The 13,180-nt window shown below is 39.8% G+C and overlaps 1 protein-coding gene across 1 annotated transcript in view; it reads left to right on the plus strand.

The window, feature by feature from the left end:
• The first annotated feature begins 9,088 nt into the window (after positions 1-9,088).
• The window catches only part of Sesn (Sestrin), a 268,523-nt gene continuing 264,431 nt past the window's right edge, over positions 9,089-13,180 (plus strand). The window contains exon 1 of the mRNA XM_022065278.2: positions 9,089-10,698. Coding sequence (XP_021920970.1) covers positions 9,868-10,698 — 831 coding nt within the window. The 5' untranslated portion in view covers positions 9,089-9,867. The remainder of the gene's footprint in view (positions 10,699-13,180) is intronic.

Below are 13,180 nucleotides of genomic sequence, written 5' to 3' on the forward strand. Positions count from 1 at the left end.
TTTCGTGCACATTGTATGAAGAACGGATAATAATAACTCGGAAGAAGTGTCTTGCGTATGAAGTCGTGACGTTTATATCGATACCCAACCTCGGTGTTGGTAGTAACCATGGTAACGGTTCAACGTTTAATTCCATCAAGTGTACAAAGCAGAACGAGGGGTTTTCTACTACCCTCCAACAAGCAGTCAATGAAAAGTAAGCTGATGGGTTCGGCGTGTCATGCCCGAGAGACAAGGGAAGCTGCCATGTAGAAAATGATCTTAAAAACAGTCACTTATTTCTGACTCTGCGGTGGAAATGCGAAAATGGAGTAGTGTTCAATGCCAGTTTCATTTGCTGTGAGAATATCGCTACAAGAAATACAAAAAAAAAAAAAAAGATAAATGTTATTAGGATGATCAGTGGTGAATAGTTGTTGCACAAAATGAGTATATTTTTTAACTGAAGACTGGAACACAGTCTCCGAAGCTTAGCAAATTTTAGAATTGTATTATAAACACAAAAATTTAATATTGTCCTACCAGAGCAATGCTAGTTTACCACTGTAAAGTATCTTTAAAATTAGGACACACAGAATGCTTTCCATATATTTGTGGATTAGACTCTGTTATAACCTTAAGATGGTTGTCTTCTGGATTGTCTGGTAAACTTTTGCCGACGTTTCAGAGGTCCTTGCTGCTTCCATCTTTAAGATCAACTACCCCGATGATGGACTACTTCTGAAATGTCTGTAAACCCAGGGCTCACCGCCGTGAAGGCATGATATGTCACCATTTCCAGAAACCTTTAGAGAATTATATGCCTTCATATCGTGCTTAGAGCTGCATAAAGTGCGCTGTGCTATGTACTGGTCGGTATTGTATCTTCCTTCCTGTGCCTACAGCAGACGTGCACTTAGTATTCGTGTACTGGGTTGGGTCATCAAGGTGACCTGTGTGTGTGTCTCCACCCAAGGGCGATCTGAATTGAAAATACCTGCCGGTGAAATGGTGCCTCCACCCACGTCATGCTGTGCCGATTCTTGATTGCTTCAGTATTGTCTTTGCAATGCGGGAAAGGTGGAGGTTTAAGCTTCTTTAAAAGAGGTATACTGTTTTATTACCGTGCCACGGTGGTCTAGCGGTTAGAACGCTGGCCTTGGAATCCTGGGGTCTGGGGTTCGATTCCCAACGGTGCCCGAATTTATAACTTGTGTTGGGCAAGGCCGTGGTCTAGGCAACACGGAGTTTTCGTCCGGGGGCTTCTTCCCCGGTTTCTCCGTGGCATCCCAACAATTACTCCATTCACACACAGAAGAAGGCAATGGCAAACCACTTCTGGATCATCTGCCAAGAACGTATATGAACAGGTCCCAGTCCGAGAAAAGGATGGAAGGATCCTGTTCATATGGACCTGTCGTCAGACAGAACACTACAAATAAAAAAATCCGTTTTATTGAACTGTTAAATTTACATTGCTACTCTGTGTGTCAGCATATTCGGAAACCTGAATCAGTTCATTATCAAAAGTTGGACTTTGGTTCATTTTGTTAGAATAAGATTTATTATGACAGTTTCCTACTTAATCTTTAAGATATTTGCTCCTGCATTTTCTTACAGCTGATAATCTGTTATTTATAATATATTAAGTTTTTAGTTTAATTAATCAAATGGCTAATTAGTGAGAATTAACGCTGTCTTGTCACGAAATATAGTAATCAATAATACTTTTAATATTATCGATTGTCACTACAGCAAGGCCTGTACCGGTCCATCCGACCACCCACCTCATAAAGGATCGAATGTTAAATTCATGTACATTTTAGTACTGCATAAGTATCGCGTTTTCTTTGCCGTCCGGACTGAATTGAAACTTTAACTCACATGATTTTCTCTAAAGTGGCCCTAATGATTTTTTTTGGTTATTTACAGTAGATTTTCTTGATATCTGGTACGAAAAGTGTTTATATGCCACTCAGATACCTCATGAAATGTATTTAATAAATTAAGAATTATTTATTTACACTGATGTTGATACACGATGCGTTCTCTCCAAAGCTGCTATAGCCACTGAAGGTGATTTACTTATAGAACAGCTCTGTTGAAGCAGCTTATAGCCAGACCTCTACAGGCCTCTGGTATTCAAAAGCCTTCACTTCCCGACTGTATTGAGAAGAGTCGATTGTATTGCACTGATCAACTGAATTACTTGGATTCCATGAACATTGCCCTTGCTAATTGGTTACCGCGAGACCAATATTGGATTAGCATTCATAACTGAATAGGTTGTTAATTTAGGGACAATGACTAAACACAAATCAAAAACAGAAACGACTGTGGAAAGTCGACAGTCGCTCAGCTGATCAAACATTTCCCTGCTTTTAACGAGTTCTAATGTTTCTTCTCGCCTTCGCAAAAGGTCGCCATTGAAATCATTTATGATCCATAGGCTTATCCAACAATTTCTTTCTTCACGACCTAGTTCTGTGTTGGGATCAGTTTTAATATTATCCCCACAGGCATTAAGCACTTCCTGAAACGTAGGTTAACATCTAGGAGACTACAAGGCGCAATTTCTAAGAAGGCTGTGATCTTCATATATAATCTTACCAAAATTTGGCTCGTTTATTTTGTTACAACGGGAGCCAGACGAAATGGTTTTTTATACAAAACTAATTTGGCGGGATTGCAGTGAATGGGTTTTACTGCTTAGCCGAACCAGAGTTTGGTAAACTGTATCGCCGATTAGTATCAGCAGGAAATGTGACGTTCATTTGTAAAAGCAAAAGAACTTGATACTTCTGGCGACCGTCAGTCACTCTGTTTGGAAACTTCTAGGCGCCATCTCAGAGACTTGGAATATAGGGCACTGTTTTTTATCCTCTGCTGGAAGTCTGTTTTTCCCACTACGCGTACTTATATTCCTAGTGCAGTGTAGCTCGTAACAGTAAAGCCAGTCACTGTTAAGAGCACTTTCAGATCAATTCTTCCCTGGCTTTTGATGGTCGCACAGAAACATCCTCATATAGGGGACAAACGACAGTTTTACCAGGCACTTTTGTGTGTTTGGGACGTCCTGGGTTAAAATCTTGAATATGTTTTCCTCGGTCTACACAAGCAAATACATAGATTGTATCTTAAATTAGGCCACAACCACTTCCTTCCATATTCGTTCCAATTAATTTTCTTGTTCATTAATCGTCGTATTATTCTTCTACGCTAAGTAGTTTGAGCTCCTTTGTTGAATTAATGACAAAGGCAGAAAATACGGCAAACTTTTGTCTTATTTTGAGGTTTTCACGGCGGTAAATAGGCTGTATCAATTGTGGCCTTCCGCGATAAGTCACCGTGCACTAGGGATATTTTGGAATTCAATAAAATTAATTGAAAACATCTATTCCTTAGAGAAATAATGTAACGTGATATCTGATCCCCTATCAACTTCTAATGTCTAACATTCTGTATTTGGAAACTAAATAGTACGAAATGGCCGCTTGGTCGCTGGGACCGTGGGTTCGAATCCCACTCAAGCCATGAATGTCTGTCCTCTACCATTTTCTGTGTTGTGCTGTCCTGTGTACAGGTAGAGGCCTTGCGACGGGCCGATCCCTCATCCAAGGAGTGCTACCAAAATGTCTATAGATCGAATCAACGAAAAGTTGGGACCCGCAGTGCTCAGGCACTTGAAGAACGGGTCGTTCCGAGTATCCAAGTAATTATAGTACGAAATACAGTGGAATTTCACAAGGTAAACTGGTGATTACACGATAATGCATAACTAGAATTTACTTATCTATAAACCTCGCGATATATTGTTAGGGCGGTTAAATAATTTACGGTGAATTGGACGTGTAGAACCTACGGGAGAAATAAGAAATATGTAAAGAATTTTGAGGAAGAAAGTTTTTGTATTTCATTAATGGTTTGAATCCTTTAATTCACAGACCAATATACGCAGCATTAACATCACTCCGACAATACGATTGTATCAATGATATATAATACAACAACAAATGTTGATACAATGTGAAAAATTGAAGAAATGATACGAAAATTAAAAATTAGTAATTGAATTAAGAGTTTATAACATACACCTGATGACGGCTCTATGAAAGCCGAAACATGTCGAGAATGTTCCATATGTAAATCGAGTACTCGATACGGAACAAAGGATAATATTTTAACCATTTAATTATCTTATATTACTTTATTGTGATTGACGAACAATTTTAATATATTTTAATAATATTTTTAAATAAAATCACAATATGACGCACCTACAATATCTTAAAATTACCACTTCGAAGACCTAGTAGAAGATGGTCTGATATTAAAATTGCTCTTATTCTCGTAGGGCTTGATGTCATGAATTGAATTGTAGTGTCTCAATTTAGATCTTATGTCTTAGCTATGTTGACACTCCGGTTTCTTTTATAAAGAGAAGAATTTAGTTACGGCCTGTTATTAATATAAATTTTATTCGGATGATAATCAGAGTGGTGATAAACAATGACCGAACCAGTGATTGTAATGCCAGTAAGTTCAAGAACGGAGTGCGTACATCCATGGAGTTGCATCTCCCTGTTACCGAGGCATTGTATGGAATACAAAATTGAATGTAACCGCACCTAAGTGGCCTTGGATTCACATGAGACGTCAATGCGCGAATGTATGATGATGCTTTTTTTTTTTGCGAATTTTTCATTAGAAATTCTGTTGCTTGCCGATAACAGAACTGGCCGATATTTAATCGCTTGAACTCTTATCGTGGCTTCGATAGTCGCTTATGGCATGGGCGTGTATATGCTATCGATGGACCCTTGTGCATAGAATCTTGGCAAATGTTCAGAAAGATGAAATTAAAAATATAAATCTGAATGGACAACTATGGGTTCAACAACGGAATATCTAGTTCCATTTTTGCAGAAAATCGACAGGAAGACAGACTTGGATGCGCCCAGAAGATGTTGCTCGTTCTGGCAATTAGCGTGAAGAACACGTAATAAACATTTAAAGGAGTAAATACATAAATCGATGTTGAATGAATAAACAGTAATTTGCATAGCCTCAGTATCGCGTTCTGTTTCGTGAACTCTGGATTACAAATAACTCCTGTATCTTCGTCCAAAATCCTCAACTTCTTTTAATCTAGTAACAGTTGGAGATATTACAGCAAGATAACTTCATCTCCCTCTTGGCTGTTGCCAGCGCAGTCTCTGGCTGCTGGAATGGAGGCCATAACTTTAACATCGACTTGACAGCAGCAACGGGGCTGATCGTACGCCGTGAAACAGCTGGCTTGGGCGTCGGAAGTCAAGTTGAGAGGTTCATTTTCTGTAACTCATATCTGAAGCAAAGGAATCACGACAAGCCTGTAATAATGGCGGGTTCGTGATTATGGTTATTTGAGTTGATTTACTAGAAGGTGGAAGGAGTTGGGAGAACTGATTAATGGTCTAATGAGGCGACTGCACTACCCACACTTTTCTGTCCTCCTCGTTCGCTGAATTAAGAAGCCACTTGTTTCATGATGAGACTAATTTTAAACCTCTAGCTGAAGTTCGGAGGAAAGTGGGTGGAAGGAGAAACACCGCCATAGACGATGCAAAAAGAAGAAGAAGAAGAAGAGACGTCACCTGTTTTATTTTTAACGGTGGACTCTGTTATCGGGATTTAGGTTATGTAACTGCTCTTGGAAATTGGTCAGGTCGCAGAGTGTTTTATAACGGCTTTATCAGTTCAAAATCGCTAGACGTCATCGTAATTTTGTCCCGGTATTGATGGAGCACAAAACTGATTCGATTTACGAATTTTTACTACAACGAAAAATATTGGGTGATTTTTCCTGGGAGTCCTGAATCAGTCAGAATTTTATACATTGAAATTAACGAGAATTAAATTTTCGATTTACGCGTTTTTTACCTTATGAACAGTTTTTATCGAACGAATTACGTTCGTAATACGAAGGATGGGCATATGAAATTATCAACTGTACCTTCACTGAATTGGTAAAACATCTGGTTGAATGAATGTTTGATTTGTTGAAATTTAATATAATCAAGAATCATCGTTTTGTGGTTAGCATTTTTGATGCTTCTCTTATGATGTCATATACGAACATTTGCTGTGATTTATTCCGTGTTTTGTTTATATTTAAGGATTCAACTACACAATAGTTGAAGTGAATCAGTTTTGCTTCTTAGGAATAAGTTATCTATTTAAAAAAAAACGACTTATTCGTTGCTAGTGCCAGGATAAGGAGTGTATAAGTCTCAAATTTCGAGAAATAATATTTAGAAGAGTCTTCAGAAATTTTTATTGATTTGGTCAAAGATTTATGGAAACATGGTAATACAGTGTCGATATTAAATTAAGACTGAACCTTAAGATGGCTTTCGTTCACCGAAGCTCGAACTCAGGGCCTCTTTTACGGAGTTTTGATCCCCTGGTCCCAGCGAACAAGAATGACACGTTTGGTACAAATTGGTTTATGCTTCAATTTTATATACAAGCCTTAGCGTATTTCTTGCTGGTTGTTAAGCGATGTGCTACCGAAAAGTTCAGGGAATTTGCCCATAAAAAATTGCTTATCATAACTCGTAGTTTCAACCGTCTCCTTCGAAGTAGTCCCCTTGGGCATGGATACAGCGATCCCATGCATCCCTGGAAGTCTTCAAGTGTGAGTGTTTAAAAGCACCTCTGCGATTCTGACTGGAACTCCTCAATTGTGTCAAAACGACGGCCTTTCAATCGAAATTTCATTTTGGGGATCAGGAAAACGTCGCAGGCGGCGAGGTCAGGCGAATAGGGTGGGTGGGGAATCACTGTCGTGTTTTCGGAAGCCAAAAACTGCCGAACAACGAGCGATGTGTGGACGGGCGCGTTGTCGTGGTGGAGAACCCAGCATGCTGTGGGTTTGTACAGCAGTTCGAGTGTTCCAAGACCTTATACACCTCAGGATTATACACTCATCTTGATTTATTCACCCAAATAACAGGTGAAGAATAAAATACTTTATAAGGAATAACCATGTTTATGTCATAGAATTACTTAGGTCTCCTTGGAATTGATATTTTATAAGCCCACAAATAGAATAATTCGACCTAAATTTTAAAATAGAAATATTGGCGCAACACATCATCTAAAATTGGCCCGATTAATACTTTGAATCGAAACGTGTAGCCGGCAATGAGATAGAAGTTTTATAGTTGTGTTGAGAATAATAAAAAAAGTACATCGATAAAATTCATGAAGCTCATCATTGTGCAATGTTATTTATTCTTTCTCAGGACCACACATTGTAGTCAGCACTTCAGTTTTAAACACACTCACTGAACAGAAAATGTGTGCGTCGAATTTATAAAGTGGGATGTCGTAATAATGTATACCACGTATATGCGTATTCTACGTTCCCTTTACACGATGAGAAATTAGGCAATACGTGTTACTAGCATTCTATAAGCTAACACCTTTTGCTCGATTCGAAGGAACGGTAACTCCGTCCCTCTGATTTATTTTATTATTTATTATTTATTTAGTGTTCTGTCTGACGACAGGTCCATATGAACAGGATCCTTCCATCCTTTTCTCGGACTGGGACCTGTTCATATACGTTCTTGGCAGATGATCCAGAAGTGGTTTGCCATTGCCTTCTTCTGTGTGTGAATGGAGTAATTGTTGTGATGCCACGGAGAAACCGGGGAAGCCCCCGGAGGAAACCTCCGTGTTGCCTAGACCATGGCCTTGCCCAACACAAGTTATAAATTCGGGCACCGCCGGGAATCGAACCCGAGACCCCAGGATTCCAAGGCCAGCGTTCTAACCGCTAGACCACCTCATCTTATTATTATTTAGTGTTCTGTCTGACGACAGGTCCATATGAACAGGATCCTTCCATCCTTTTCTCGGACTGGGACCTGTTCATATACGTTCTTGGCAGATGATCCAGAAGTGGTTTGCCATTGCCTTCTTCTGTGTGTGAATGGAGTAATTTTTGGGATGCCACGGAGGAAAACTCCGTGTTGCCTAGACCACGGCCTTGCCCAACACAAGTTATAAATTCGGGCACCGCCGGAAATCGAACCCGAGACCCCAGGATTACAAGGCCAGCGTTCTAACCGCTAGACCACCGTGGCGGTAATCCCTCTGATTTATGCAGACTTTATAAGATTATTTCAGTTATACAACAGTTGAAATAATACAATGAGTTCACTGATAAAGTTGAACGCGACGGTCACTTCCCGGCTCCCGGCAGGAACGGCTGTGATGGAGGTTACTTGATTTTATTATTATGGCGCGATACTTGTATCGGGGAAAGCGTTGTAGCGCTTGGCGATGAGTCATACAGTTCCGGCCGGGAGCCCGTAAGTGGAATTTGCGTTCAACTTTATCAGTGAACTCACTATATGAACAGTAAGCAAACATTTCTGGAATATTTGGCAAACTTTGTGGTTTGGGCGTTTTGTTATGATCCTCGTTTTTGTAACACGTGGGTCTGTTTGGAATTTAAGAGGACGAGCTCCATGCAGGGAAATGCCTCCGTGCTTGGTGGCACCTCTCCAGTTTGTGTGTTGAAACTTGTCACTGTGGACTGTTTCTCTCTGCCCTTCGATGTATTTTTTTTTTTTTACCGTGTGTAGTGGCCTGGTAATGTTGACTTCGTTTTAAAGGGGAAGGCGATTTGTGAGGTGCTTCTGCCCATAGGCATTTTGCCCAGTACCTTGACAGAAACTAAAAAAAAGAAGAAGAAGAAGACAAACATCGCCATAGTTCCCTTTCCCCTTCTCTCACAGTCACAACCCTCCTTTAAATCTTTCCTCCTCATCTCATTCCACCTAGATCTTTCCCAAAGTAGTTCGTGGTACATGGTTCCAAGTTGCTTCAGTGCGTGTCTCGTTTTGAAGCGTTAATTGTTACTGCCCACTTGCCCGTGTAGTGTGATGTTTTAATGAATTTCTGCAGTTTAGAATACTCGATGTTTATATATTCAGTGTAATCCTGTGTTAAATTTAAATGAACTGTCCGCTGTTATTCTTTTATATGTTGCCCGGAGACGTGTTTAGTTTGTGAGTGGATGTTTTTATTACATTTATGTGGAGTTGCTCATAATATATGCGTTTCATTCTGGCGAGCTGAGTTCTAAACTTTGTCGTGAAAATATGAAGAGTCCTTAAAAAAAAAAAAGGTAGTGTGGAGTGAGCAACCATTGTGATATTCCTAGGCGGACAGAGTTCAGTGAATTACTTTCCTAACACGTGGAGTTGGTCATTGACATGTTGTTACGCTGAACTATGTTTGCTATGTCATCGGCCATCTTATTGAAACCGGATTCAAAGGGGCTTCCTCACAGTTTTTTATTGCTAAATCCTTACCTGTTTCCCATTTACATAACTAAATTCATTCTTTTGTATCACCTCCAACCAATTGCGTACCGTCCTGAAAATATAATTCCGCATTCTTCATATTGTCATGTCAGTTGACATGTGCAGACCCATATACATACGGGTTCACGTACTTTAATGGTTTGTGGCTCGTTATTTCCTCGGACTTTATACCATTTACGCGTACATTTTTATTATATAATACATTCTTATAGAAGGGTGACGTCAGTTTTTAAAAGAGTTGTTACTGTCTTCATATAGAAAATTATCCTCGGTTTCTCTGCTCATATTTTACGAGACATTCATCATTCTTTTATTTTTTAACTTCTCATACTGCCGTGGTCCCAAACAGCTACTCCTACTGCGCAACGTGTGTTATTTCTATCTCTTCAGCCATTCGACAAGAATCTTAACATACAGCCGGGTCGAGCCTTTCTGTTAGCGGAGGTGACTGTCATTCTGGCACCGCGGAAGGCAGATCCTGTCTCCTGTATCTCTTCTGGCGGACATGTCAATGCCACCTGTCATTCAGGACGTAACTTTACCTTCCATAAAAGGCGATATCAACATGTTTCCTGTGACGATAAGTAGCGTCGTAGACACCTTCGAGGGTCAACTACCTCATCCACACGATTCTCCACCACGTAAAGATTTACATCTAAAGGGAAGTAACCCCTTTGTCGATTCATCTTCAGACGATGGTACACAGCCTTTCCATCACCTTCACACCAAAGACAACAGAAATGCATCAACAGATTCCCATGTAGAACATTCTAAATCACCCCACAGTGACAATGTTCGTTCTGATTCGCGCAAAGAGGCTCTCAGTGGTAATAACCGAACTTCTTGTCCGGATATCAGTAATCTCGCCGCAGTACCTCAATTGGCTACACCCAGGTGGAGGAAAAGGCATCACAGGGGACGTCATCGTCGCCATCATTCTGATAACGTAATGGTTACTCAGTCGTCGCCCGAAGACCTCAGACTTTACTCCCCGTCTCCCAGGACGACTGCCATTGGCTCTAGTGCCATGCCTTCCGCTTCGTCATTACAATGTTCATATTTTGACGATGTCTCCAAGTCTGCTCCATGTGATACCTGGGACTTTATGAGTATTGTCAATGACTCCATGTCAGGGGACCCTGAATTTAGTTGCACAGAAAATGCCACACCGACGTCCCACGGGACTTTCGATTCCCCTCCCTTCAGGGTTGGTTCCTCTTCCTCTCCAGACCCAACCCCTTCAAAGGACCAACGCAGATCGACAAATAGATCGTGGTACAGTCAAGCACTTCCCTTCTTCTCGGTCAGCCTCGGTGGAGACGATGACATCACAGAGGTACTTGATTTCTTTTGTTTTATCTGTCGGCATTAAGGTGTTCTCTGCGCAGTATAGTTCGGATTTCGATAGTCTGATGTTTTCCACACTTCTTCGGGCGGATGTCGGATTAGTACGTCGAAGCGCGCCGAGACAGCTCCGTACCCAATCCTTTCCATTTCGTCAGACAATCCTCTGTTCGTTGCAACGTCTTTAACCAATCAATATATGCAGTAAATTAATGCATTTGTGTGTCGTTTTGAGTAAATTTTGTTATAAACTACGGCATAAATATAACACTCCCTCGGTTTTCGCGAGGGTTACGGTCTTTAATCCCCCCCCTCTCCCCGCAAAATCTAAAACTGTCATGCCCGAAGTTAAGACCTTGCGGGAAAAATGGGGTTAGGGGACAAAGTCACGCGAAATGAGATGTTTAATATGTATAATCAATAATCATGGAAAACATTAATATTGGTGTTTATTGTGACCACGTCGGCATTCACAGAGTGTGACCTAAACGCTTTTTCGTGGAAAGGAGCTGTTTATGACGTGAAGACTCTGGTTCTGAATTGTTATCGAAACCTCGGAAATTGCAAAGTAATGTATCGATTCAGAGATACAAACTTAAAGCTTCAAGTGTTCTTCGTGAGGTTTTCACAAATATGAATTATGTTAAGCCTTGAAGCGGGAGTTACGAAGTGTGCTTGGTTTTGGAATCAAGCCAGAATATTTGATAGCGAACTTTCAAGTTATGGGAGGTTAAGGCTGACAACAGGTGTCCAGTGGCGTGCTCTATCGGTGCGAGCAGTACACTCCACAACTGTGTATGATGGAATAATGTTATGCCAGCTTCATAAATAAAATTTCAGATACGGAATATTTTCTTGTCAGTCTTATGAGTGGGATTCCAGATTCGTCGTAGCCTTTTGAAAGGGGTTTGGAACATCCGGTGAACCTTGTGAGTAGGATTTTAGATTTGGAATGTCGTTTCTGCATTATGAATGAAATTCCGTATTTGGAATACCCTGTCAGCTTTGTGAACGGGCATTTTTTTTTAAATATTTTGTCAGCCGCGTGAATGTGACTTAGATTTGGAATATCCTGTTTCTTATTTTTGTGAATTTGGCTGCATATTTTGAGTATTCTATCAGTTGAGTGAATGAGATATAAAATTGTAATATTTTCTCAGCCTTGTGAATGGGATTTTAGATTAGGGATATACTTTTTGGGGCCTAGCCCTCATCGATTGTTGCTCCAGGGGCTTTGCCCCACGGGGGCATCTGTCTACCTCCTTAACACAACAATGTCCTTAGATCACATTTGTTCAAAACCCACGTGATGTGGAATTGAAAGCCCGGTTGGAATATCAGTGTACTCCAAACAGTACACCTTTCTAATCTTTTGGATGAGTATTGATTGTTCAGTAAAGACAATCTGCCGTGATTAGTTGTCATTCTTCTGCTTAATTCATAACTTCGAAAGTTTCAGCTCAGAATATTATTTATACCAACACCGAGTGACCTTATTATTTTATACTAAGTTTATACGAATATATTCCGAAAACGTTCCAGGGTACAATGAATGTCAATTAATCTTTATAGACAGTGCACACTTTAGCTAGCTAATTGACAGAATTCATATGGCGACCGAATGTTTAATGTAGAGACGATAATTTGTTTCAGAAACAGCTGGCTCCTTGAGGTTTTTTTACATCTTTTGTCCTGTCAGTTTATGCGCTCGTCCTAACTCTTTAAACCAGTGGTATCAACCTTTTTTGTTCGCGTACCCCCAGATATAATTTCTCTTCAACTTTGTACCCCCCAAAGTTGTTGGTGTATAATTCAAGTTATACACAGTATATAATCTACATCCAAAATAAATTAAATAAATTACATTACTGATTATTCAGTGTTTATCATAAAATAATTTTTTTTTAAATTTCACGTACCCCATAAGATGTCTTCGCGTACCCCCAGATATAATTTATCTACAACTTTGTACCCCCAAAGTTGTTGGTGTATAATTCAAGTTATACGTAGTATATAATCTACATCTAAAATAAATTAAATAAATTACATTACCGATTATTCAGTGTTTATCATAAAATAATATTTTTTTTTTAAATTTCACGTACCCCCTAAGATGTCTTCGCGTACCCCCAGATATAATTTATCTTCAACTTTGTACCCCCAAAGTTGTTGGTGTATAATTCAAGTTATACGTAGTATATAATCTACATCTAAAATAATTTAAATAAATTACATTACTGATTATTCAGTGTTTATCATAAAATAATACTTTTTTTTAAATTTCACGTACCCCCTAAGATGTCTTCGCGTACCCCCGGGGGTACGCGTACCCCAGGTTGAATACCAATGCTTTAAACGATGCAAGCCACAACATACATACGTACGTCACAGAGGCCTTGGTTCTTCTTAAGACGATTTTTAGAATGATTTGATGGTCTGAAAATATTTATATTAAGAGGTTGCCAAGGGAAAAA

The sequence above is a fragment of the Zootermopsis nevadensis genome, unplaced genomic scaffold, assembly GCF_977971745.1.
Source record: "Zootermopsis nevadensis isolate Lab colony 2312 unplaced genomic scaffold, Znev_1.0 Znev_ptg000050l, whole genome shotgun sequence".
Taxonomy (NCBI): domain Eukaryota; kingdom Metazoa; phylum Arthropoda; class Insecta; order Blattodea; family Termopsidae; genus Zootermopsis; species Zootermopsis nevadensis.